Source organism: Bos taurus, chromosome X, assembly GCF_002263795.3.
Source record: "Bos taurus isolate L1 Dominette 01449 registration number 42190680 breed Hereford chromosome X, ARS-UCD2.0, whole genome shotgun sequence".
Classification (NCBI taxonomy): Eukaryota; Metazoa; Chordata; class Mammalia; order Artiodactyla; family Bovidae; genus Bos; species Bos taurus.
The window spans coordinates 79,064,950-79,092,744 of record NC_037357.1 but is presented as its reverse complement, the minus strand read 5'-3'; the positions used below and the strand labels follow the sequence as shown (position 1 = coordinate 79,092,744).

The 27,795-nt window shown below is 41.6% G+C and overlaps 1 protein-coding gene across 2 annotated transcripts; it reads left to right on the top strand.

Annotated features, from left to right (window-relative positions):
- Nucleotides 1–1,863: 1,863 nt before the first annotated feature.
- Nucleotides 1,864–27,299, top strand: GCNA (germ cell nuclear acidic peptidase). 2 transcript variants are annotated; one of them, XM_024988424.2, is made up of 11 exons: nt 1,864–2,015; nt 3,524–3,578; nt 11,539–11,585; nt 11,995–12,031; nt 14,459–14,541; nt 16,956–17,303; nt 20,281–20,356; nt 23,564–23,708; nt 24,860–24,998; nt 25,977–26,181; nt 26,478–27,299. In XM_024988424.2, the coding sequence occupies exons 2-11, from the start codon at nt 3,532–3,534 to the stop codon at nt 26,725–26,727; spliced, it is 1,377 nt and encodes a 458-aa protein (XP_024844192.1). In that variant the 5' UTR covers nt 1,864–2,015; nt 3,524–3,531; the 3' UTR covers nt 26,728–27,299. The 2 variants fall into 2 exon arrangements, with proteins under 2 accessions (XP_024844192.1, XP_005228100.1); XM_005228043.5 differs by lacking the exon at nt 1,864–2,015 and adding an exon at nt 2,988–3,381.
- The last annotated feature ends 496 nt before the right edge of the window (nt 27,300–27,795 follow it).

Sequence of the window (27,795 nt, the reverse complement as noted above, 5' to 3'; positions counted from 1 at the left end):
TATAGTGCCCCTATGATAGTAAGAATTATTTCATTTTCTCAGCCATGTGTGGTGGAGCATGGGTGAGGTTGGTGTATAACCTATTAAGAATTGAGAAAGCCTGAGACTCCCAGCGCACTCACTTGTGCTTGTTCCTGTTTAGCTTATAACCATTCTGGCTTCTTCATCTACCCTTGTAGTCTCATTCTTTATGTGGACTGTTCCTTCCCACTTTGTATGGTGATTGAACTCAACCACAGGTATGAGGGAGGAGGATATCCATGTATCAGGGACCAGAACAGGCTGTTCAGGTGCCTGTTTTCACAGAGATATAAACAAGAATTTGTTTCCAATAAAATATCTGGTGCTTTACCTCCTAAGTTCTGTGGACTGTAACCCTTAAAGCCCTAATATAGGTTGGTGTTTGTTTCTTGGAAGATGGAACAAGAAAGGTATCCAGTAACTTAGTCATAAATACCTACCACCACCCTCTTGACTATTTATCAGGAATCTGCATCAGTTATTTTCAGTCTGCTTCAGCTCCTTCTGCCTCCAGTCTAAAGGAGTTTATGTACCTTGAATAAACTTGTGTAACTTGTCATTTGATTCCAGTCCTAAATCCACTCTTTACTTGAAGCACGTGCCTTTTAATATTAACTACAGCTAATGTTCAGATTCTTTCCCCAAACCTCTGAGGCACACAGTTATGTAAGCCTCATTTTATGGAAGCAGCTTATAGAGGTAAATTGAAAGTTTCTTGTAAGAGATAAGGTTATAATGATAAACCTTTTTTAACCCAATTTCTTATCAACTCAGAAAGTACCTTTATATATGTAGATAGGCAGTTTGGTGCTTCAGACTAAATTAGTGCTACTGGAATTTGAATTCTAGCTCCTTGCCACTTTTTAGCCACTGATTGCTGTAAAATGAGAGTACTAACATTGCTTTTTAAAAGTGTCTGTAAGGATTAAATCCAAATAAAACGTTTGGAACCGTGTCTAACATGAGATAAACTCGTTATTAATATTTTTAAATGTCAAGGACATTTTGTTTGTATTCTGTTGGCCAAATGCTTCAATTATGGGATGTGTGGGGTTTTGCCAGAGAATCGGGCACAATATAGAAGGCATTTGCTTACCTCTGTGTGTGTGTGTGTGTGTGTGTGTGTGTTTAATCTACCCCCGTTTGTTTTTCTTGGTGTCAGGAGTGAGTGCCAAAAAGCTTCAAGTTAACTCCTCTTTATCTGCAGAATTCGGGGGGTTCTGGAAGCGGGCATCACAGTTCAGTGTTGCCAGGCACTTTTGGGTTGCTGCGTCACTCTTATCTAGGGGTTTGGCCCCCGTGCCCCCCGCCCCCATCCCCCCCCCGCGGGCCCCCCTCCCGTGCCTCCCGCCCCCACGGGCCCCCGCGCCTCCCGCCCCCGCGCCCCCCCCACCCGCGCCTCCCGCCCCCGCACCCCCCCCACACCTCACGCCCCCCGCCCCTGCACTCCCACGCCCGTGCCCCTGTGCCTACGCCTGCGCCCCGTGCCCACGCCTGCGCCCCTGTGCCCACACCTGTGCCCCCACCCCCACGCCCCTATTCCTCAACTTCATGCGTGATTGAGGGAGGCAAAGGAACCTAGAAGCATGGGCAATTCAAGCAAGAAACAGGGCTCGCTTATTCAAATCCTTGCAAATGATGAAACTTCCGGAGGATTTGGCTCGGTTTTTCCCTGTCGCCCCCCAAAATGAAGGATCGCTAAACTACGTTCTCTGTGTGAAATGGCGCATTCACTGTAGAAGTAATGCACGTGATTCCGGAAGCACTGTTCCAGGGCGCCAAATTCATAGCCGCAAAAATTTGAATCTGCCTGGTGAACACACTGATAGGTGGGTATAGGGAGGGCGGGAATACGTCAGTTCCTACCAATTGCTGAGCCCGGGCTCTATAAAAGGGCTTGCGCTTGGCGTTTGTTACAGTTGCTCGGGACCTTGCACGCCATCCACTTGTCTGAGGAGAGCAGCGATTGACTAGGCCAGAGGCTGCAGAAGCAGGTAGGTGAACCGAGGGTACCAAAGCGAGAGCAAATCTTGAAACTTGTTGCGGTTGAGCAGACTTCATTAAAGTGAGGACCACCATAAGCCCTGGACACTGATTGTCCGTGAATCTTGAGACTGAGATTTTGGCAAAATATTTTGCCTGTTTGCACCTAATGCTTTTGGAAGAAGGAATTTTTGTGCATGTATTAGTAATATTAACTCCGCTAAAGATGGGGGATGGGCAAGCAGATATACCAGTTTGGGGCATAAGGAAATAGAGGCCTGGGAGGTGGCATGCAACTGCAGCAGGGTGGAAGGCTGACTGGATGGAGGTTGGAGTATGGAGGTAGGGGCGGGTGGAGGCTGGGTAGGGGTGCATGTGCGTTCCTGGGGGGAGGGTGGGGGAGGGGTGGGGTGGGTGGGGGAGGGGTGGGGTGGGGGAGGCGTGGGGTGAGGTTTGGGAGGGAGGCAGGGGCGTCGATGCCTGATCAGCTAGGGGTGAGAGGCAAGTGTGGGAGGGGGGAATGGAGGAATCGAGGCCCAACTGGTGGAAGACTTAGTGCGGGCACTGGGAGGTGAGATGGGGGAGGGGTCTAGGTCCCTGGGGAAGAGGAGGTGGGAGTCGAGGCCTGATTGGTGCAAGGCTGGCTCCAGGCAGCAGCAGGAGAAAGGTCTAGACCTGTTTGTGAAGGATCTCCTGAGGAGAAGAGGCAGAAACAAGGTGAGTGGAAGTGTGTGTGAGGGGTGGTGGAGGTGTCGAGGTCTTACTGGTTCAAGACTGGAGGGAGGAGGAGTGTAGGCTTGATTGGTGCAAAGGTGGCGGGAGGGGGAGGCAAAGGACGGGGAGAGGAGGCACTATGTTGAGTATGATGGTGAACAGAGGGTTCGAGGCCTGATGAGTGCAAGACTGGCTGAGGGAGAAGGTGACAGTAGGAAGATGGAGGTGTGGGGGGAGGGTGACCTGATCCTCTGGGAGGAGGGGGTTGGGGAATTTGTGAGTTGGATTGAGGTGTGTGGGCATGTGTGGCCTGGTCTGTGTAAGTCTAGCTCTGAGCAGAAGTAGGGAGGTGGTAAAGGTGGGGTGTGAAAGCCTGATGGAAGACTTTCTTGGGGTGTGAGGTAGAAGTAGGTGAAACAAAGATGTGGGAAGAGGGGAGAGGGTGGTGATGTGTGTGTGGGTTAGGAATACATTTAAGGGTGAAAGAGCATTGGGCCAGGGACCAAATAGCGCATGCTAAAGCCATATAACAGAGAGAAAATTGATCTGGAGGCTGATGAATGAGTGCTCTCGCCTATTTCTGTAATAGGTGGCGGTTGATGTGACATAACATCAGGAGCTCCCATGTGCTTTGGACGTTCTGACTGACCTTGGTGGGGCAAGGTGGGAGAAAGGTCGACAATAAACAAATTTAAATACTTCTTATTTCATGGAGTGAAGTTTTGGTTTTAAGTTACAGTGAAGAAGCTGCTTAAAGGCAAATGCAGAGTGTAGAAACATCTAATTAGTTTTGGTTTCTTAACAGATGTGGACATGTCCAAAGAAGGGGTTGACGGTTTGAAGACCAAGGATGATAAATGGTGAGATTTGAAAAAATTGTTTTCAAACCGATTTTCTTAAAAAGTATACATTTATGTCATTTAGAGTCTACATAATGTATAATTCGGTTAGTCATAAAATGAGAATTGTGAAAAGAGATTTTAGAATCATGGGAGTCCAGCCTCCTATCCAATGCATAAACCCTCTATATAAGAGCTCTTTTAGCGGCCAGGAGTATACAACTCCATGAAGCAACTTAATGCGTTGTTGAACATAATTTCTAGAAAGCTTGTCATTCTGATGACCATCAAGTCTGTCCTTTTGTTATTCGCACCCCATTGTTCTCAGTACTCCCCTCTAGAAGTGCACAGATGAAGTATTTTTCTTCTCCGTGATAGGTATTTTAAAATAGTTGTCTCATCTCTTAAGTCTTCATTTTCTTGAAAGGTTGCTCTCTTTTTCTTCTTTCTAGGTAAGATAAACATACAGATAAGTGTATGGTGTGGAAGAAAGTAGAAACCATAGACTAGAGAGTCTAGAAATTGACCCAAATGCATATGAAAATTTAATTCATGATGGGGAAAAAAAGACATTTCAAATCAGTGGGGAAAAGATAGATTCACTGACAAATAATTTGAAGATAATTGGTTGACCATTTGGAAAACAGCAAGAATTGGATTCTTACCTCATCACTCCTTATAGCAAAATAAATTACACACGGATAAAATACTTCAAAATTAGAAGTGAAACCATTAAAAATGCTAGAAAATATAGCTGGATTTTATTTCCAATAATTTTGAAGTGAGGAATGTCTTTGTAAATTTAATATCTTAACAAAAACATAAAAATGAACGAACTGACAAAATATTTGTATTACTTATGATAAAAGTCTATCTTCCTTAGTCTACAAAGAAAAAAGTTAACAATTAGGGAGTTCCCTGGTGGCCTAGTGGTTAGGATTCTAGGCTTTCACTGGTGGCCTGGGTTCATTCCCTGACTGGGGAACTGAGATCTCACAAGCCATGTGGCATGGCCAAAAAATAAATAAATAAAAGCAACAATTAAAAGGTGAACAAAGAGAAAATGGGCAAAAGTTTTAGAAGGTAGTTATCTGGGAAAAAATACAAATGGCCTATAGTCATTAAAATTTATTCGAATTTTAATTTTATTATTTAAAGAAATTTTAAACAAGTTACCATTTTTCATATATCAGATTAGCAAAGATTTAAAAAATTTTGATAATACCCAGTGTTGGCAAATCCATAGGGAAATTTCATGCGGTCATGGTGGGACTGTAAATTGGTACAACCTTTTTGGAGTGCAGTCTGGCAATATGAAAATTTTAAATGTCCATGTCCTTTGAGCCAGTAATTCAACTACAAGGACTTTTTCTTTTTAAAAACAAGTGGTTGTTTCATACATGTTCTTTTTGTAGTTCACTCTTACTTTCTCTTGACTCCTTCCCCCTACTTCTCCCATGTCCCTTCTCCCTGTAACTCATGCTCATTGGATCACATACAAACATACACAGACTGTTTTGGTCTTTGTTCAGTTCTGTGGATGAAGGACGTATGATTAATTACTAGTGCACTGAGAAATACATACAAGCATGTTTACTGCAGCATTGTTTGTAATAACACAAATTTGGAAGGAGTTTATATATCCTAAGGGTGTACTTGAAATAAATTATGGATCATCCAAAAAAAAGTGATAAGAACTATATATGCTGATAGTAGAAGTACTAAGATCTATAAAGTCAAAAACTGTAAGCTGCAGAATAATTCATAAAGCATAATACTATTTATAAGAAAAAAGTTTTGTGCACTTGACTTGTAGGGGTATGTGCTTATGCTTGAGACAAAAACTGTAAGCTGCAGAATAATTCATAAAGCATAATACTATTTAAAAGAAAAAAGTTTTGTGCACTTGACTTGTAGGGGTATGTGCTTATGCTTGAGAACTTTTCTAAAAGAATAAGAAACATGATTTATCTCTGGGAAGTGGGACTGTTGGAAGAACAGGGACAAAGTGTTTCTCTACTCCTGTGTATTTATCAGTCACAAAACTGTCTGGTAAACACTTTTTCTTGATAGCCTTTAAAATGGGGAGGATTAATAAAAGAATGCAGCAAACAAACATTTGGAAACATATCTTAAGAATTAATAGAAAGAAATGCTAATTTAAAATTATTTACTGCTTAAATTAGCAAATTTTAAATATTTAGTCTTATTATAGTAATATTCCTGACACCGTAAACTAGTACGACCCTTTGGAAACAAATAAGGAAATGTACTTAGAGCTATAAAATTGGTCCTACTTTAGACTGAGTAATTTGACTTCTGGAACTCAATCCTAGAAAAATCCAATTTATGAAAGTAATTAAATGCACAAAGATGCTAGTTGCAGCATTCAACTAAAGAATCAAAGTAATGTGTGTGTGTGATCAAAAATGCACAAGGTAAAGTCCCGGCTCTCTCCATGACCCTCAGTAACATGCCCCAAATAGGGAATTCCCAGGGCACTTGGTTGTCATTAGTTCTCCCCTAAGAAGCAAGCAAGTATATTCTGCTTTATAAATCAGCCCCTTGAAAACTTGGTTAACAGGAATCATTCCTCTAGCATTTGATGAAAAATTGAGAAACCTGAATTCCTGAAGCTATAGATGCAAAGACCAGATGCTGGACTTCTGCTTGGAGATTGCTCTTGAGGCTGGACAGCAACCTGCCAAGCTCTCCACCTGCCCCCGCTGCAAGTTAGGGCCATTATGTCTCAGTATCTGGGCACTGTATTTTCATTAATGCAGGTGATATTGTTAGTTGTTTGTTTATTTTTGCTTTAGGCTGACTCTGTACTTCAAACTGTCTCATAGATGGGTGTATATATGTAATTAATTTTTTTCATTTGGGAAAAATTTTTTTATTGATAAATCTTGAGACAGTATTGAGTAGATATTTTAAAAGGCCCCCCGTTTAAAAATTTATTTATTTTTAATTGAAGGATAGTTATAATATTGTGTTGGTTTTTGCAATACATCAGCATGAATCAGCCATAGGTATACATATGTCCCCTCCCTCTTGAGCCTCACACCCCTCTAGGTTGTCACAGAGCCTCAGTTTGAGTCCCCTGAGTCACATAGCAAATTCCCACTGGCTATCTATTTCATATTTGTTAATGTATATGTTTCCATGCTACTCTCCCCATTTGTCCCACCCTCTCCTTCCTACCCCTCCCCCCGTCCATAAGTCTGTTCTCTATGTCTGCATCTCCATTGCTGTCCTGCAAATAGGTTCATCAATACTGTCTTTCTTGATTCCATATATATGTGTTAATATATGATAGTTCGTTTTTCTCTTTCTGACTTACTTCACTCTATATAATAGGCTCTGGGTTCATCCACCTCATTAGCACTGACTGAAATGTGATCCTTTTTTATGGCTGAGTAATATTCCATTGTATATACTTATCACAGCTTCTTAATCCATTCATCTGTCGATGACATCTAGGTTTGCTTCCATGTCCTAGCTATTGTAAATAGTGCTGCAATGAAAACTGGAGTACATGTGTCTTTTTCAATTTTGGTTTCCTCAGGGTATATGCCTAGTAGTGGGATTGCTGGGTCATACGGTGATTTTATTCCTAGTTTTTTTATGGAATCTCCATACTGTTTTCCATAGTGGCTGTATCAATTTACATTCCCACCAAAAGTGCAAGAGGATTCCCTCTCCAGCATTTATTGTTTGTAGATTTTTTGATGATGGCCATTCTGACCGGTGTGAGGTGATATCTCATTGTAGTTTTGATTTGTGTTTCTTGATGTTGAGCATCTTTTTGTGTGTTTACTAGCCATCTGTATGTCTTCTTTGGAGAAATGTCTGTTTAGGTCTTTTTCCCACTCCCCTCCCCCACTTTTTGATTGGGTTGTTTGTTTTTCTGTTATTGAGTTGCATAAGCTTCTTGTATATTTTGGAAATTAATCCTTTGTTATTTCATTTGCTATTATTTTCTTCTATTCTAAGGGTTGAGTTTTCATATATGTAATTAAATTTTTAAGTGGAAAAATATTACTTAACGAGATCTAATAGACAAAAAATCCTTTAAAAATGAGGTTCAATGGGGATGTGGGTGGGAGGATGGAAAATAATGAAAGGGATCTTTGGAACCACTTTTTGAGATTCATTCATTTATTCAGCAAATATTTATTGAGTACTGACTTTGTACTTAACAGTATGAAACAGACACACTTCGAGATCCATGTACAGGTTACTGTCTGAAATGGGAGATAGATGCATATAAACAGGCAATAAATAGTATAGTGTGTAAATGCCGTGAATGGGGGAGAAGTACATGACCCTATAAGATCTTGTTTAATTTTCATAGTAGCCCTCTGAGATAAATGGTTCTTTTACAACTGAGGCCCAGGTTTGATTTACAGAAATCTAGGTGAGCGGTAATGATGGTTTAGAGTAGGGTAGGGTGGTGATGGTGAAGTTGGAGAGATTTGGGTAAGTATAGAATATATTATCGTTCAGTTCAGAGACTTTCCCCACATCTTAACATTTCTGAGGCTGGGATGCTTCATACATTTGATAGCATGTCATCATTTGATAGTGTTTTTTCCTTTCTTAGAGGTACATATAATAATGTATTAGATTAGATGAAATACACTCTAGAAGTAGAGCCAACAGGTCTTGCTGATGGATTGGATATGAGAGGTAAGAGAGCAAAATCAAGGATGACTCCTAAATTTTTGGTTTGTATTACTGGTTTAATGGTAGTGCCATTAACTGAGATGAGTAAAACTGTAAAGGAACAGAATGGAAGGACAAAATTAAAAAAATCTGTGTTGGCCATATCACACTTTAAATACTTAGTAAATATCCAAGATATCACATAGATAGGTGGAGTTCAGTGGAGAGTTCAAGGCTAGAAATATAAGACTGGAGGACATGGGGTCTAGGGATAGTAGAATGAATGACCCAGGAGAGGGGTCAGTCCTGCAGCACAGCATGGAAGATGGCAGGAAGCAATTCCTTGAGAAGGCTGCAGGGGAGAGATCCAAAGAATAAGGGAGGGTATGGCCTTAGATAGTGGAGGGGACACTGTGGTCCTTGTTAAGGCAGAGTCGGTTATAGTTACAGACAGGTCAGTAGATTTGTTGGTGGGAGGATGAGGGTGTTCCTGCGTGATTACCTCTTATTTTCCCAGTGATTTATGGGACAAGGTTGTTGAGGTTTTGGCACTCTGACGGCAGAAATGCTACTGAGATACATAATACAAAGAGTAGGGGACTGGTTTTCACTGAGCAATCAAAGCCTAATTCATACTCTCTGGTGCTCACTGAGTGGTTTTTGTTTTTTTGTTTTTAAGCACAAGATTCTTTGTTTTGTTAATGACTACCACACAATAAGCATGCAGAAATCCCATATTGTAAAAATTGCCCCGTTAGACTCACTTTAAAAATAATTGGATCAGAAAAGCAAATGGGTCACCTAGTGGGCTGGCTATTATAGATGCTAAATAAATGGCTGAATCAATGAATGAATGAACCATAGATGTACCCATCCTTTTTAATTATTCCATATTTATTCAGAAATTACCAATAGAATACAGGCCCATGTTAAAAATAAACAATACAGAAACATCTAAAGTAAAAAGTGAGAGTCAACCTCACATGTACACACTCTCCCATTCTTTTGAAGTAATAATTACTAATAACTTGATATTTATTCTTTTATATCTTTTTCTGTAGTTATAGAAAAGCATAATCTGTGTGGTTTATGGCTTCAGTTTTAAAGGGAAGATCTCTGGGTACTTAAAAGTTTTCAAGGGCTTTTATTTGATGTATCTTCAAAGCTTTCTAATATAATTTCTTAGTCCTTCCATGGTAGAGTTCTGGGTAAGCCAAATGGCTTTTCTTAGGTGCATATATTTTCTAATATGCACCTAATGACATGAGTCTTGAAACACTTTCTAGGGACTTGTACTCCTGGTCATAAATTTTACTGAAAAGGGTACTACATTCTGCTTTTTTGACCACCTATTTCTTCCTTAGTGCTGTCCTCAGACCTTTTTACTTTTCCTGTTGGTTACCTGCCAACCCAGAATTCGATGTTTTCTCTTTGGGGATTAGAGTGGAACTCTGTTGTATAACTTTTTGTGTCCTGTTTCTGATCCCTGATTCCTTTTGTTTGACCTCTAAAGAAAATGCACATGTGTGTGTGTAACACAGAAGTGTGTGAAAAGATAGATGATGTATGAATCACATTTTAGTTTATATGTAGTGATGTATATTGATAATAGATTTCATATAACCAAAGTCACGTTTTGACCCATACCTAGGAAATCAAGAGATTTCATTCTTGATTGAACAAAAATGACCTGAAGCCTACTATTGAATAAGTCCAGTGTACAATGACCAATAAATGAATAGAAAACTTAATCAAGGGGGTGAGCCAACGTGTGTGTTTAAAAGGTATATAATCAGTCCAGTAATCAATCTCAAGGCCAAAATAAAAGTCTACAAGAAGTGGTTAAGGCTGATTTTTATATGTAAAACCTTATAAATATTTTGTAAAACCTAATAAATATGTAAAGGAATATAAATATACGTTAAACCTTAGAGCTATGATGCCCAATTTCTTCAGCACTTTACTTTCCTCTGTTAGCTGTATGTCACAATAGTTCATAATAAGATTACCCATGAGTAGGTCCTAGAATTGGAACCTGGCTCCAGCATGGAAGTATGGCTTTTCTGAGCTGGATTTTGAGACTCTCCAAATCATCATGAGTGGCTGATTTAGGGGCTGTCCAGTCACTTGCTATTTGGTGAGCTAAAGAACCCCCTGCTGGAATGTGCTTTGGTGTCACCTCAGATGGTACAGTTGTCCCTCAGTATCTGGGGTAGGGGGGGGATTGCTTCCAGGGCTCCTCTTGGATACCAAAATCCTTGGATGCTTAAGTTTCTTACATAAAACTGTGATAATTGCATATGTTGTATGCACATCCTCCTGTATACTTTAAATCATCTCTAGATGACTTATAATACCTACTATGATGTAAATGCTACATAAATAATTGCCATCATGTAGCATATTCAAGTTTTGCTTTTTGGAACTTGCTGGCATATTTTTTTTGAGTGTTTTCCATCTGAGGTTGACTGAATCAGCAGATGTGGAACCCTTCAATACAGAGGGCTGACTGTAATGTGAAGCTCAAACAACCAGCCAAGCAGCCTGCTGCTAGCTGGGGTAGAATGAGTGCTAGGGCCTCTGGCAAATTGTGAGGCAGGGAAGCAATGGACCCAATGTCATGGTTCACCACAGGGAGCAGTTGCAAGTTTGAAATCACCCTGTGTTTTCTCCCCAAGAAATGCACTTCAGCATTTGTGCATTTACAAGCAGCAAAGCCCCAAAAGGTGTCCCCCTTGCTCTTTTGCCCTTTTGATTTTTAACTGTAATCTCTGCATCCTCAAGTCCTTTTCCCTGTGGTCCCTTTCTTGGAATTCACTTTCATATCTCTATTTTTATTTTTAACTTTAGTTTTTACTTTTTGGCCCTACCTCATAGCATGTGGACTTAGTTCCCCAACCAGGATTTGAACTTGCTTCCCATGCATTAGAATGTGGAGTCTTAACCACTGGACCACCAGGGAAGTCCTCATATCTTTAAATAGAAATATACCACTGGGCAGAAAACAGGCTTCTCACTGATAGCTAATCATACTCAACTAACATTCTTTCCCTGACTTTGTGCAGTAGAGCACAAAGCAGCTTTGAGCAGCTCGTGGCTTCTAATTTTTCTTCTCCTCTACTACTGTGATCTTCACTTCATAAGCCCTTAAAAGCCTTTTTACATTTCAGAAACTCAGATTGGTGGTTCTTTTCAGAGATTTTTGACCTTTGGTAGCTTTCCTTTAAAACAGAATGTATGTTAGTAGCTTTCCTTTAAAACAGAACGTATGTTAGTAGCTTTCCTTTAAAACAGAACATATTTTATTTTGCAGTCCCATTATTACTGTGGACTCAAACAGTGATGAAGATCCTGACTGCTGTAAGTAGAGTCTCCTCAAAACAGTAATTAACAATCTAAAGCGTAATTTAGCCATGTCTTCATAGAGATGACTGAAATGTGATTTTGGACATTTGGTATAAGCTGTTCTAGCTTTGTTTCTTCTAGGGCTCTCTAGATTGGTGAAACAAAGTTTATTTCCCTACTGTGAGGAGCAGAGGATGTCCTCTGTGCTTCTTTTCCAATTTGCTTCCTGTCCTTTTTTTCCATTATAGATCTCTGTACTTTTATCTCCTCTCTGTCTCTCATGGGAGATGACTTAAAGAGTCCACCATAAATTTTAACCAAGTCTAATTTATGGACTTTGGTTTTAGGGAGTTAAAGACATAGGTAATCAGATTTGACCATGCTTCACATGCTTACTAATGCCCTCTTTCTTTGTCTGATTCAGATATAACTGGAGTGAAGATGAAGATCAACAACGTCAGGTGGGTAGGAGAATTGGTGAAAGTTGACTTTTTTAAAGGAATAATGTTTGGGTAAGATGATTTCAGAATAAAAATCACATTTTCTCTGTGAATCCTATGTTCAGGGTTATAATGGGTGTTGGATCTCACAACTGGGTTCAAAATACTAGACTCCTTATCACTGGCCCATTATCTAATTGGTCAGTTTCTTCTTCATGTCTCTTTGAACCATCCCTTAACTTCTAGTCTCCACTACTAAGGCCTTTATCAGTTTTTACCCTTGTATTCATGCAAGGGCTTCTTAAGTGGGCTCCTCACCCTGATTTATTCCTCCTCTGATCAAGTCAGTATTCCGCTTCCAGATTAATCTCGTGAGACACTGCTTTGATCATATTAATTTTCTATTCAAATTGTCTATCTAAGGGAAATCAAATAGGTAAGCCTAGGAGTTAAAGTCCTCTGTGAATTGGCCATAACCTGTCAGCATTATCTACTACTTTTCCTATTTAGGAGTCCTCTGCTACACTACGGGGTGTTGCCCAGGTGCCAAACTATAGTGCTAAATTTACTGGAATGAATCTGAAATAACTTGTTTCCATATCAGCTCCTTGAATCCTGTAGGAATGTGAATTGGTCATTTCTGTTTCCCACACGAAGACAAAATAATGCTGTCAAGTGGGAAAATGTTTTTCTGGCTAGTTCTGATTTATCTCTGTTGATTATTTTTGCAGCATGCAAGCCACCAAGCCTGACACCAATGTGTGAAGTCAGCAGTTGCAATCAGCTGAAATTCTAGATCTGAATAATGCATTGTATAAAGCTATCTATTGGAAATGATCAGTTTTGTTATTTATATTTTTGAAGTTAGGTCTGTTGAGGTATGATTTACATACAGAAAAACTCACTCTTTTTAGATATACAGTTTGATGAGTTGACAAACGTATATGGTATGTATATGGACTAGGTACTGTAAACCATCACCACAAAGATGCAGAATTTCCATCATTGCCATTTACATTTTGAATGGTATGTCATAGATCCTTAGAAATATCCTGATTTTCAGTATTATATGCTATAGAGCCCTTGATTGAAAATAAATTTAAGAATATCCGATTGGTTTCTTCCTGTCTCCACTAGATAGATGTTGAACAAATATGTAAAGAAAATCCATTTCGAGGTGTCTTCCTGGAGTGACCACAGATCTTGATCCAGTTCTGGGGCCTTCTATCTGTGGGATACTGTAGGAAGGGTGGATTTGGGGAAGAAGGTGATGTGTTCAGTTTTGGGTATGCTGAGATTGAGGGGCCTACAGGCAGGGCTGATATTAAAAACATTTAACAACCAAGAGATACAGACAGGGATTAGTCAGGATGGCTGCCTGACTGGTTCAAACAGACACCACCAATAAACAGTTGGTGAGGCTGTACCTGTGTAGACTGACTAAAAATTGACCCTACCCATAGGACATCCAGGTAGGACATTGGCACTATGGAGCCAGAAGTCAGAAGCAAAGTTGGGCTGGTGGATAGATAATGTTTACCCAATCCTTAGGGATTGATTGGCTTGGCATGAAAGGGATATGGATAAAACCTGGGGACAAGCAAGGAAGGGAAATGAGTGAGAAGGAGTGGGCAAACAGGTGAGAAGAGAACCAAAATCAAATAGTGTCCCAGGAGTCAAGAATTTTAAGGATGGAATGAATGGTGAGCAAGAGAACAAAGGTCTATAAACTTGGCAGCTTAAAAGTGGTGAATATGAAGGAAATGGATGAATAGATTTGTGTCTGTAACGAGGGCAGACAAGTTCTCTAGCAGCATTTTAGGTAGTTTTCTCTCTCATCATAAAGGTATGTCACACTTATACACCGTGTAGGAAATAAAGGTCGTGAATTTCAGCCTTCTGGAACATGTGACCCAAATACCTGGGACAGCTGAGAATGACAGTCCCAGAGGTGTGCCCACAACACCCGCATCCTGGGTGTCACAGGGATACTGCTCACTTAGAGAGGTGGTGCTGGCTTTGGGCTGCAAAGAGTAGCACCTGGGAGAAACCTCCCCACCGAGGCTGCCTCTCTGCATCTGTGGTAGGGGGATCTCAACGTGGATAGAGAAATGGCAATTAACTAGACTTTTCCTTAATCATTTTCCCCTCACACCAAAACCATTTGAACACATACCCTCTGACAGCCCACTTCAACTCTCAATACTAGACAGATTCCTCCCTTTGAAAGGATTCAGACAGATGGAAAGGTTTGGTAGGAAGGTAGGAAAGATGGAAAATCAGGAACAATGATTGAGTAGTTCCAGAGGAGGGGAACAGAGTTACTTTGGGAAACCAACAAAATCATTTCAAAGTGATTTTGCTCACTGGAGAAAAGTATAATAGAAAATGCAATGAAAAGAAGAATGTTGCTTTCATGCTTTTGTTTTTCTCTGTCCGGTCACTCAGCTACGTGGTGATTGACTCAGACTCTGATAATGAATACATCCCTGTGAGAAAGAAACCTAAGATACGTGAAATGAGACGCAAAGGCAAGTATACTACTAACTTAGAGAAAGAGCTGTGCAGTGCAGCCTCACCACACACAGTCATCTCAGGATGAGAGTTGGCAAACATTCTGTTTTGAATCATTCCGTAGTGAGTGCCACTGTTTTTCCTTCCTATGTGCTGGATGTGGATATGGCTGGGTCCTCTGCACTCCCTGGTTAATTTCCTAACAGAGCAGCAGCTGTTCCTGCTACCATAGAACCCAGGCATCACCCTCTGTAGGGTTCTTACCTACTCAGCATTATGTTGCAGGAGCAGAGGAATTTAGGAACTCACCCTGAGGAACATGAATGTTGCGCTGCTCTTCTGCCTTCCACTCTTCATCTCTGTGTGTGGATGACAGGGAGGAGGAAGCGACGCATTCTTTCCAGTCTGATGGAGATCAGGGTGTGTGAGGCTTACAGGCTAGCTGGCGGTGATTTCTCAGGGGTACACTTGTTTTCTCTGTCTAGCTGTTTGTCTTTGCCTTTTGCTACCCTCTTTATATTTTCTAGAGAGTCCTGTTTTTCTTAGTGTGTATTTGCCATAACAGATCCTTGCCTCTGAATTCAGAGGCCCTCATCACCTTCAGGAGGTATGGAGTTTTACTTGCAATTCAGAACCTGTTCAGTGGGTTTGAGACATAGGAAGACTAGGAGCTTCTTAAACCTTTGGGATAGTATTTTACTGATCTCCATTTGCTTAGGACCTGACATAGGGCAAGAGACACAGGCACCTGCTTAAAGTACTGGCACCCTTAAAAATTCTGGCTGCTACTTTGGTAACTACCCCCTGAGATAGCATTGGCCAGATTCTGCTAGTTAACCTGGGATATCAGAGCAGGGAAAGGATAGGTGGCTTGGAACCCTCATCTCCTACTGTTTCATCACCTGTCCCATCTGATTTCTTTTTTCCCCTCCTCTCTAGCTCTGAGTGGATTGCCTGAATAGGGCGGAGGTCCAGGTGCAGAGTAGGGGGTGTAATATGACAAGCTTCTGCAATGTACACAGAGCCCCAGGGGAAGTAGCTTTAGCGTAGGGGCCTGAATGACAAAGCCAAAGTCAGTTGCTGACTCCTTTAATCAGAAGATCCATAAATCGGGTTGATTTACAATATTTTGTCAGTTTCAGGTGTGTTAGTTACATAGCAAAGTGATTAGGTTACGCACACACATATATTCCTTTTTTCTATTATTTTCCATTTTAGTTTATTACAAGACATTGAATGTAATTCCCTGTGCTATACAGTAGGTCTTTGTTGGTTATCCATTTTACACATTGTAGTGTGTATATGTTAATGCCAAACTCCTAAATTATCTTTCGTCCCTCGCCTACCTCTTTCCCCTTTTGTAACCAGAAGTTTGTTTTCTAGGTCTGTGAGTGTTTCTGTTTTATAAATTTGTTCATTTTTGTCCCTACTTTTTAGAATTTAAGTTGCATGTGGGAAATCTTTAAATCTTTTAGGAAGGATGACTTTTTTCCGATAGGAATACCCACTGCTTTTTCCTTCCTTACTGCATATCTGCAGTTCTTTTTTTTAAGTTCTTTGATAATTTAAATCATAGATGAAACTCAAAATATATTATCCCAAATATGGAATTTTAGGATAAAGAGTTTTTGCACCATAAATACATTTTTATAACTTGTCTGTGCTGTGATTTATATTTTTTACATCCAGAATCATAGAAATCTAGATGCTGAACTCTTGAGCAGAACCCAGACAGCTTGTGTCTTAGGCATACTGCCCCTTGTTTCTAGATGAATGGATGGGTCCTCCGTGAGGCTGGGGACCATCCCAGTGTTCCCAGGGCCTCTTGGTGCTGGCATCAGAACTTCTCTCCTCATTTTCACATCAGTGTTTCTGAGAGCTTTGGACTTATGGACTAGTTTAAGAAAGAAATTTTAGGGGATAACAAAGGATTGCCAATTTTTAATTTGTCTAATGATGGAAATAAACTCCAACTATCATCTGTCAGCATAATTTCATAAAATAAAGAGCACCAAAAGTTTAATGACGACATAATCTCAAAATAAAGTACAGTCCTTTAAGTTACAGAAACCAGGCTTAATTCGCAGGGAGAACCCACTTTATTATTCTCATTTCTTTTTTTTTTTTTTTTGCTTTGGCCCAGTGAAAATATACAAGTTTCAGACCTGTGGGAACCCCTGAGCACCTCCATGGTGCTACTCAGAGAATGTGATTTGAAAATTGCCTCTGGGTTTGAATTGCTATTTTATCTGTCACTGTTCTCAGTAAAATAAAGTAGCAGAGGGAAAACAGTCTAAAATAACTGATTCTTAACTATGATTCATTATACCACAGTTCCTGGCTTGTTTAATTTGTGCTCAATAATCTGAAGTTGAGGGGGGTGTGAGGGTGGGGCGAGTATGTTTATACATGATTGTGTTTCAAATTTCAGGTAAGAGTCAGAAAGTGTCTGATACTAAGAAGCAGCTGATCAAGGAGCCTCCAATAGTTATCAGTGATGATGATTTGGAGAAACCTGCGGTGATAGATAATTCGTATGATTGGGACAAAATTGTCAAAATTGACGAAAAGGATGAGATTGTTGTCCTCCAGCACAAGTTCTCTTCTGCAGCTGGTAATCAGAGTCTTCAGAAAAATCTCTGCCAGCTGCAAAATGATGATCCTAAAGATAAACCAGAGATTTTAGACGGAAAGTTGTCAACTAATGAAGATCCTGTACCTGTGGTGGAACAACCAAGGAAAAGGAAAAATAAAACCAAAAACATAACTGTGCCACCTGGTAAGCCAATCAAACCAAGTGTGTCTGTCCCACTGACTAAGCCTAGTGCAACAAGTGTGCCAGCCAGGCTCGCTGTTCCCTTTCCCCCAGATACGTCTGTCTTGTAGAGTCTGTCTTGCTTATTAACCCTCTGCCATGTTTCAGCAGCTCTCTAGTGGCCAAGGGTGGCAGCCATCACAGTGAAAAGGCTCTTTCTGAGGAAGGGGAGGGATGGCCTTGTTGTCCTCACGCTCCCAGGCCTAATTGCCACTTTGCTGTAGGAAGCTGTAAGTCTGAGCTTCTCCTCCCTCCCAGGTTCCCAAAGTTCCCAGACTTCATCAGTAGTAAGGGCACTTACATAACTGTGTTAAGTATCTTGATGAATCTGTCCCCCTAGTCGATGGTGAGCCTTCTTTCTTTTTTCTTAGCTGCACCGTACAGCATCCAGGGTCTTAGTTACCTGACCAGGGATCAAACCCATGCCCTCTGCAGTGGAAGCACAGTGTCTTAACCACTGGACCATCAGAGAAGTCCCGATAGTGAGCCTCTTGGTGAGAGGGTTCTCACTCATCTTTTAGTCTCTCCCAAAGTCTAGCCTGGTAGTTGGCATGTAATAGATGTTTAATAACTTTTAGATAAATCAATGAAGGGCAGGGCACTACCTCCTAAATACATGAATTTCTAGCTAGTTCAGTGTAGTCGCTCAGTCGTGTCTGACTCTTTGTGACCCCATGGACTGCAGCACGCCAGGCTTCCTGTCCATCACCAACTCCTGGAGCTTACCCCAAACTCATGTCCATCACGTCGGTGATGCCATCCAACCATCTCATCCTCTGTTGTCCCCTTCTCCTCCTGCCTTCAATCTTTCCCAGCATCAGGGTCTTTGGCAATGGTCAGATCTTCGCATCAGGTGGCCAAAGTATTGGAGCTTCAGCATCAGTCCTTCCAATGAATATTCAGGACTGATCTCCTTCAGAATGGACTGGTTGGATCTCCTTGCAGTCCATGGGACTCTCAAGAGTCTTCTCCAACACTGCAGTTCAAAAGCACCAATTCTTTGGTGCTTAGCTTTCTTTATAGTCCAACTCTCACATCCATACATGACTACTGGAAAAACCATAACTTTGACTAGATGGACCTTTGTTGGCAAAGTAATGTCTCTGCTTTTTAATATGCTGTCTAAGTTGGTCATAGCTTTTCTTCCAAGGAGCAAGCATCTTAATTTCATGGCTGCAGTCACCATCTGCAGTGATTTTGGAGCCCCCAAAAATAAAGTCTGCCACTGTTTCCCCATCTATTTGCCATGAAGTGACAGGACCAGATGCCATGATCTTAGTTTTCTGAATGTTTAGTTTTAAGCCAACTTTTTCACTCTCCTCTTTCACTTTTATCAAGAAGCTCTTTAGTTCTTCATTTTCTGCCAGAAGGGTGGTGTCATCAGCATATCTGAGATATTGATGTTTCTCCTGCCAATCTTGATTCCAGCTTGTGCTTCGTCCAGCCCAGCATTTCTCATGATGTATTCTGCATATAAGTTAAATAACATGGTGACAATATACACCCTTCACGTACTCCTTGCCTGATTTGGAACCAGTTTGTTGTTCCGTGTCCAGTTCTAACTGTTGCTTCTTGACCTGCATACAGATGTCTCAGAAGGCAGGTCAGGTTGTCTGGTATTCCCATCTCTTTCAGAATTTTCCAGTGATAAATGAATTTCTAGCTGGAGCAACTAGCAGTATGGGTGCTAGACAAAGGAAGAAAATTTGGCTTGCATACTGGATAAAGGTGCTGCCTAGGATGGGAACCACCCTCCTCAAAGCAAGTGTGTGAGCTATACCACGCCATTTCTTTTTTTTTTTTTTTTAAACTTTACAAATTTTATTAGTTTTGCCAAATATCAAAATGAATCCGCCACAGGTATACATGTGTTCCCCATCCTGAACCCTCGTCCCTCCTCCCTCCCCATACCATCCCTCTGGGTCGTCCCAGTGCACTAGCCCCAAGCATCCAGTATCGTGCATCGAACCTGGACTGGCAACTCGTTTCATACATGATGTTATACATGTTTCAATGCCATTCTCCCAAATCTTCCCACCCTCTCCCTCTGCAACAGAGTCCATAAGACTGTTCTATACATCAGTGTCTCTTGCTATCTCGTACACAGGGTTATTGTTAGCATCTTTCTAAATTCCATATATATGTGTTAGTATACTGTATTGGTGTTTTTCTTTCTGGCTTACTTCACTCTGTATGATAGGCTCCAGTTTCATCCACCTCATTAGAACTGATTCAAATGTATTCTTTTTAATGGCTGAGTAATACTCCATTGTGTATATGTACCACAGCTTTCTTATCCATTCATCTGATGGACATCTAGGTTGCTTCCATGTCCTGGCTATTATAAACAGTGCTGCGATGAACATTGGGGTACATGTGTCTCTTTCCCTTCTGGTTTCCTCAGTGTGTATGCCCAGCAGTGGGATTGCTGGATCATAAGGCAGTTCTATTTCCAGTTTTTTAAGGAATCTCCACACTTCTCCATAGTGGCTGTACTAGTTTGCATTCCCACCAACAGTGTAAGAGGGTTCCCTTTTCTCCACACCCTCTCCAGCATTTATTGCTTGTAGACTTTTGGATCGCAGCCATTCTGACTGGTATGCCATACCATTTCTTATACTGCTTGTGCCTCTGTTGTCCCCACAATCTACCCTATGGTATATTCATGTAGCTTCATAATAGTCCTCGGTGCCTAGGATAGAATCCTGCCCCACTTACTCTGCCTGCAGCTCTGTGACTCATGTAGGTAAAACCTTTCATGCCACCTAATAGAGTAGGATGCATGCTTCAGAGAGAAGCTTTTAGTTTATCCTTTTTAGTTTTTATCAACAGTAAAATGTTACTCTGGGCTTGTCTGTGGGGGCCTCTCCTGGGTTTACCTTCCTGTTAGTTGCCAGTTGGTACCAATTTTCAGGGTATGGATGAACTATTATCTTTTCAGCTGTTAAAGAACGGAAGAAGCGTAAGCCTTCAAAGAAGAAACCCAAGACAGTGAAATCTGAAAAACCCGAGCCTGGGTATGTACTGCTCACAGTCAGTGGCTCAGGAATTGACTGCACAGTTGTCACATGCGAAGCCATTCACTGGTCACGTGGGAGGGTCTTTGAGGGGGTGAAGAGGTCTGGTGGGCAGTGTGGGACAAGTTTTACATCCCTGAATTGGGAGGATAGACTCAGCAGCAGGAGGAAGGTGGGGAGAGGAGGAACCTCTGTGCCCCCTTCTTCCCTGTCCCTAGCAGAGCTGGTGTGGGCACTCCACACAGAACCCAGCAGTTCTGGGCAGACTGGAGCTTTTACCCCCACAGCAGCTCTGGCCTCTGAGATTTCCTTTGTCTTTAAACTCAGATTGTTTAAATGATGTGTAGCCAAACAAGATCAATTTTTTCAGTCTAGATACAGCCCTATGGCCACCAGTTTTCACAGAACTAAAAGGCAGTAGGAATGCTGAGAAGGCAGAATGAATGTGTTCCCATCCATTGGAATTGGGGGGAGGCAGTCAAGATTATCTTCCAGGGTTTCAGATGAACCCTTTAAAAAGTTTTTTTTTTAATTGAAGTTTAGTTGATTTACAATATCATCTCAGTTTCAGGTATACAGCATAGCAATTCAGTGTGTGTGTATTTTCAGATTCTTTCCCCTTAGATGTTATTACATAATATTGAGTATAGTCCCCTGAATTGTATAGTAGATCCTTGTTGATTATTTATTTTATATGAACCCTTATTCTTACTACCTATATATTCTTGCTAATTTTTATATCTTAAATGTTAGGGTGAAAGGGATTGCTTGCAGTCCACTTATCGTTATTAAGCTATGTTACTTATATATTGATACTGGTATTATATTGTTATATATTATATTGATAGTGAAAACAGCAGTTTTAGAAAACAGTCATTTAGACCAAAGACATATTAATGCTCAAAGGAAGCAAAAAAAAAATGCATTTCCTCACTTAGATTCCAAGAACTTCACTTTTTCTCTTAAAAATGTGATAGAGTGAACATACTTTTTTTTTTTAACTTGCATTCAGGAATAATGTATACTTCCATCTGAATTATGTTACAAAAGAAGGATTATATTTGAAGGACTGTATGTTTCTTTTTTTACCTGTATTTTAGGGCAATAAATGCATCTTAAGGGGAGAAGAAAAATGATATGTCAGGCGTGAGGGCAACAGAGAAACTGGACTTGAGTAGAGAGGCTCTCTGTTTCTGTGTTTCTCTTCAGTTTGGTGTAGCCTTTCTTAGATGGGCCCCCTTTTAGCAAAGCTTCTTGTCTGGATTCTTAGATCCATATTTAAGCTGCTTTGCTTCTAGGGACATGTGTCTTGGGGTAGGTCCCAGGTTGCTTTGCTAGAGAATGAGATGAATGAAGGAAGAAGCTGCTCCTTTGTGTCTTTGTCCTCTGCCTCATCCAAAGAAGGCTGGCCTGTTTGGACTCTTCACTGTTGCCTTGCTGCTTCCTGTTTTAGTCTGTAGGCTTCCTGTTCTCAGCATTGTTCCCATGGAGGCTGCTGGCTGGTCATGGTGTCTGATGTACCCGTCTGGGGTCTTGTTGGTTCCTCTGATGTGGAGATGCTCAGCCTGCAGTAGAGCGGCATCACCACTGAAGTGAAGGCTTGCTAAGCCACAAGCTGCTTGACATGAGCACAGATACATGCAGGGGTCATGCTCTCTGCTGAGGTCTGTAGAGGGTTTAGGTTTTTATCTGCCACCTTTTCTGATGCAAATTTGCTTTCAGAGCTAAATAATTGGAGGCAGAAATGTTAGTCACCCATATCAGGTTTTGGGGTGAGAGATTCTTACTTTAGCTGCCTTTGTCTTGTCTGGTAGTTTTCCCCCACCTGTAACCCGGGCACCTCTCATAGGGTTTTATTTTGTGACTTAAGGAGTAACAAGTGTCTTGGCAAAATCTCTGTTTCAGGAGTTCTGTTAAGTCAGAAACACTTCCCTATGTTTGCTAGTGGTTTATCTTTTCAGCTCTGTGGGCTGATCTTTTTGGATTTGTGGATTGTCCAAGCCAAGATTAAAATGCTTCAGTTTAAATAAATAGCTATTACAAGTGTGTGTTTTTATGGGCTCTGCACTATTCTTCTTCCTTTTTTTTTTTTTTGCACTATTCTTTGTGCATTTGAATTATGCCTTGAAAGATGGGACAGCAAAAGTGGTCTAATGGAAAGACCACGAGATTTGGGTCGGTATATTCAGTGTCTCTGAACTTTGGGTAAGTCATTTAACTTCTGAACTTTTGTTTTGTCATGTGCTAAGTGGAAATGGAAAGAATAGTAGTGGCTTCTTTAGAGGATGATGTGACGATTAAATATGATGATGTAAAAAAGAAATTCTTGGCAATTGATGAAGCACTCCACAGAGGGTGGGTCTCTGGAGAAGTGGGGGTGTGACTATTCTAGGCCATGGACAAATACGTTTTGCCAAGGTATGAATGAACTATGCGAAATGTTAGTCCATGTCCTGGGAACATTTAAGTTGCTCGCTTTGGCCAGAGTGGAAATGGTAGCTGGAAATAGAGGTTGGAACCAGGTTGACCTGGGCCTTAAATGTTAGGCCACACAGAGAGGGACATCACTGGAACATGGCCTAGGAAAATTAATCTGAAGGTATATGTGTGTGGTTGGATTAGAAGAAAAAGAGCCTGTAGGTAAGGAACACAGTGGGATGTTGTAGTAGCAAGGCATAGAGAAGAGGACAGGAACTTGACCTAGGGTGATAACAACAGGGTAGAAAGGAGAGGCTGGCTGGAAAAGATGATGTGAAGCAGACAGTGATCTGTCTTTGTGCCTAGTTGAATATGGGGTGAAGGAGAAAATGGATTTTAAAATGTCTCGGGTTTTCAGCCTATTGTAACAAAAGTTGGACAATTAAACACATGTAGCTGGAGACATACTCAGGTTAGTTGGTTGGAAATTTGCACTGGGCACTTGTAAACTCAAAACTAGATCTTAGGAGAGAGGTGGAGACTGCAGATCCAGGTATGGGGTCGCTCCTTTTGGGGTTGGAACCATGGGCTTCACATCTCTGACAGTGTGCGGGGAGTGAAGGCAAAAAGGCTATGAATGGAACCTTATAGGAGATGCCCTCGTAGCAGGAGCTGGAAGGAAGAGAGACCAGCGAGTCTTCTAAGTCTCTCTTGATGTGACCTGTATATATGCATTTCTTCTATTGATTTCTTTTGCTCAATAAAACTCAGCTGAATTTACTTTTGCAGGAATTCTCAGTGCAAAATACCTGGATGTTTCTTTCATGGCCTTGAAAACTTAAAGGAGTATTCTGGAAGGAATTACAAACGCAATAAGGATGAACTGATTCAGAAAATCTATGCTCTGCTTAACAGATCTGTCTTTGATCAAAAGGTAGAGTCAATGAATAAGCACCTATTGAACACTTGCTGTATGCCCAACTCTCTTGGGTGCTAGGAGATGTGCAGATGTACTAACTGTATATTTCCTGCCCTTGAGAAGTGTGAGTTTAGATGGGGAGGGGAGATGAGACATGCATATGTGAAAGAAACGGAATGTTTTGTGGGTTATAGTATGTGGTCCAGACTGTTCCTACCACAGGCGATCAGCAGAGGGAGAAATCACTGAGAGCCTGAGCAGTTGGGAAAAAGATTGCCTGGAGGAACTGAGACTTGTTTTGGGTCTTGAAGGATGGTAAGGGGAGAGAACAGCAGTGGTTGGGGAGATGATAAGTGTTGAGGCTTGACTATCTGGAAGAGAGGGTTTGTGTTAAGGATACTAGGAAAGAGCTATGGCAGCTTGGGTGTTACTGAACCTCTGTTTGCTCATCTGTAAAGCAGGGGCAGTAGTAGTATACCTCCTGCCTACTGCACAGAATTACTGTTAGGCCTGGTAAGTGAATCCCCCTGAAGTACCTAGAACAAGGCCTATGATATGGTGAGCAATACATGTTAGCTGGTGTAGGCCTGGTTAATAGGGGGTCTTGGGAATCAGGTTGGAGGAACTTAAATTGAAATCAGTAGGCACCACTGCCCAGGAATATGATATACCATGGAGTGGCTGCTGAAAGAAATGCTTTTGTCAGTAGCATGGGGGTGTGGACTGGATAGGAGAGAGTCTGGAGGCAGAGAGACCTGTGGTCATTAGGTTTTTCAGACTTTATTGTCTCTGGTGACAAAACTTTCTGCATGGAAAGTTCTTAGATCTTTCTAAAGGTTCCCCAACCTTTGGAGCCCTTCCTGATGACACTGATATTACATCAGATGACTCTGATGAGTGGAACCTTAAGTGTTCTGAGTTGCACGGTCTCTGTCTCCTAGCCCAGCAGAAGTGTCCTTCTTTCCTTGGCTGCCCCTGACTTTTGTCTCCATGCAAGGGAGCAGAGATTCTGCATTCATATTCTTGCAACAATCTTGTCTTTACCTGGGCTTCAGTTTACATTTTATTCTCCCCAGAATGTTAGATTTGCAAAACTCTTGAGTTGTTACTTTCTGGTCTGCTTAGAACTGCTTTTTGATTTGTTCTTGTTTGCTTTTTGTTCTCAGTTGCCGGAGAAAATCGACATTGTCTGGAATAATAAGATGCTGAGAACTGCTGGCTTATGCACCACTGGCAAGCTTCGATACCCTAAGAGAGAGCGTTTTGCTAAGATTCAGATTTCTCTGAAAGTCTGTGACTCTGCAGGTGATGGTGGGAGTAGGGTAGCTCCTCCACCGTGCTTCCTTCCCACACCTGAAGGGTTACTCTTGGGTGCTGGTGTTCTCTGGCTGCCTGTATCACAGCTTTCCCTATCACTCCTGGGTGGACAGGTCTACTGTGTGTTGCTTGGAGGACATTATTATTGGATGTCTCACCACCACTGAGAGTCTAGTTTGTCCATATTTCTGCTGGGCCTAACTTAATTTCTGCAGCTCCCCATTGCAGGCGGCAGCATCTCCATTCTCCCAATAACAAGTTCAAGGGTCCCTATATCTAGCCTATCACTGGATGTTCATAATGACTCTCCTATTATCATTCCTTCTCTGTCTTTGCCTTTGCCCAGCTATGGACCCCTATCACCTCATTTTTCTCCCTGCTCCGTGCGATTTCCTGATAGGAAACCTCAGGCTTGCCAATGCCTGGAGTATGGCTTACGAGGCCTTTGTACTTTGCCCTCCTCCATTGGCTAGTCTTGTCTCTCACTATTCCACCTGTGCTTTAGCCAGACTTTCTTCATGCTGGCTTTGAAAATAGACTGCACACTTTCCTGACCCCAACCTTGGCTCACTTTTCCCACCACATCTAGAAAGGCCTTGATAATTTTGCCAGTCCAGCCAATTGTTAATTGCCCAGCTTTTCCATGGAGCTTCTCCTGACTAAACCCTACTGATGTTCTTGGAGGGTGGCGACTGGGTCTCAGCTGGATGTATTTGTAGCAGTGTCCCATAAAAAGAGCACACTGGAGCTTTTCTGAATGCACTTGCTCACCTGAGGCTCTCTGCCATTAACAAAATTGGGTTGAAGTAGGTTGAAATTTCACTTTCAGAATCCTGGGGAGATAACACTTCTTCCTGCCCACATATGCTTGTGGGTCTGGTCGGGTGGAGAGTCTAGGGGTGGTTGGGTAACAGACCAGGGGTAATTGGTTTAAGGCTCAGAATTTCTTTCCATTCCTCTCCTAAGACCGACTCCGAGACACTTTGACCCATGAGTTATGCCATGCAGCCTCCTGGCTGCTCGATGGCATCCGTGATTCTCATGGTGACATGTGGAGATATTATGCCCGAAAATCGAATATGGTGCACCCGGAGTTGCCCAAGGTCACCCGTTGCCATAACTACAAGATTAACTACAAGATTCATTACGAGTGTACTCAGTGCAAATACAGGTAAGACCCTTCTCCTTAGACTTTTCCAATTATGTTTTTACTGTGGCCTCCACATGGCTCTTCAGGAAGTACATAGCTATCTGACTTGAGGAGTAAAACTTCTCTACACCTTTCTGTGTCTTCTTTCTCCATTCTCTTCTGCTTTGAGCTGGCCTGACCATATTCCCTTCCTGGTGTCCCACTTTCTGAGATCCCACAGAAAACATCTGGCTTTGGACCCAAGGCCAGCAGCTCTGAGAAGATGTGGAGGTACAGTAACTGATTCCTTTGCTGTGTGGTGTCTCTTTTCTCCTTAGGGTCGGGCGCTATAGCAAATCATTGGATACCTCCCGCCTCATCTGTGCCAGGTGCAAGGGCTCTCTGGTCATGTTGCCACTAACTCGGAAAGATGGAACCCCCATTAAGCCCCACGTGAGGCCATTTGCCAAATTTGTACAGGAGAATTACAGAAAAGTCAAGAGGGAGACAGAAGGGATAACTCATGGGGATGTGATGAGAAAGCTCAGCAAGGATTTTTTTGCCAAAAAACAAAGTCAGGGTATTTGAGGTTATCTGAGAATGTATTTGTGTAAGATGAGTCATCTTTGGCTTCATCTATTAGTAAGGAGTTTTAAGAAGATATATTTGATGCTGTGAAACTATGAATATTAGAATTTAAATTGTTTGAAAAACGCTTCCTGTTGTTAATGATGATTGTGCTTCACCAAGGGTTCTGTTGCTAACCATTTTGTGCTGATACTCAAGAGCCCTTTGGATCTACCTTGGGTCTTATATACTATTCTTAACATGTAGAACAAAATGTAAACTTGTAGAACGAAATGCAAAACATGTAGAACGAAATGCAAAAGAGAAATAAGTTTTTGAGAGTGGCAGGTTGAGAGAAGGAGAGACATGCTGCAAAGAGAACATGTTTTAAAGTCAGTATTTCAAAACCAAGGCTTCTGTCTGATGGAACCTGTTACACCTACATAGAAATAAGAGAAATGTGCTTCACGAATTGAGTTGTTCTTGACATTGTATGAAGTCATCTGAAGCAGTGTATTTGTTCGTAAAATAAAGAAGCCACCTAAGCAATGTAATTGTTCATGGAATAAAAATAAAATGTTTTTTGCTGTTTACTTGTTAGCAAAGTCTGTTCATTGACAACCCATGTCCAGAGCGGAACAAACCCTTGGGTCTTTTGTCCAAGACCCCTGATTTCATAAGCTTTCCAGGATGTGTCTGGAAGAACAGCCTCCACTTCGGGTTTCTCTTGGATTTTTGTGACTGCCCCTAAGCACTTAAACAACCTCCCCACTTTGGGGAGGTGTCTGGAATATAGACTGAAATCAATGTTGTACTTTTTTGTTATTTCTGCCAAAACATTACCAGGAGGTTAGTGACTTAACACAAATGTATTATCTTCCATCTCAAGAGGTCAGAAGCCTGGTGTAGACCTCAGACCTCAAGGTGTGGGCAGGGCTGCATTCCTCTCTAGAGGCCCTGGGGGAATCAGTTTCCTTGTCTTCCCTGCGTCCAGGGGCTACTTGCATTCCTTGGTTTATGGCCCTCTTCCTCTGTCTTGAAAGCCAGCAACATCTCTTTCTCTGACTCTCTCTCCTGCCTCCCTCTTTC

Bases quoted from the DNA above. Each gene is read 5' to 3' on its own strand.
- GCNA (XM_024988424.2), top strand. From the start codon at position 3,532: ATGTCCAAAGAAGGGGTTGACGGTTTGAAGACCAAGGATGATAAATG. The intron at 11,586-11,994 runs GTAAGTAGAGTC...TGTCTGATTCAG, and splicing joins TGATGAAGATCCTGACTGCT to ATATAACTGGAGTGAAGATG. The intron at 17,304-20,280 runs GTAAGCCAATCA...TTATCTTTTCAG, and splicing joins AAACATAACTGTGCCACCTG to CTGTTAAAGAACGGAAGAAG.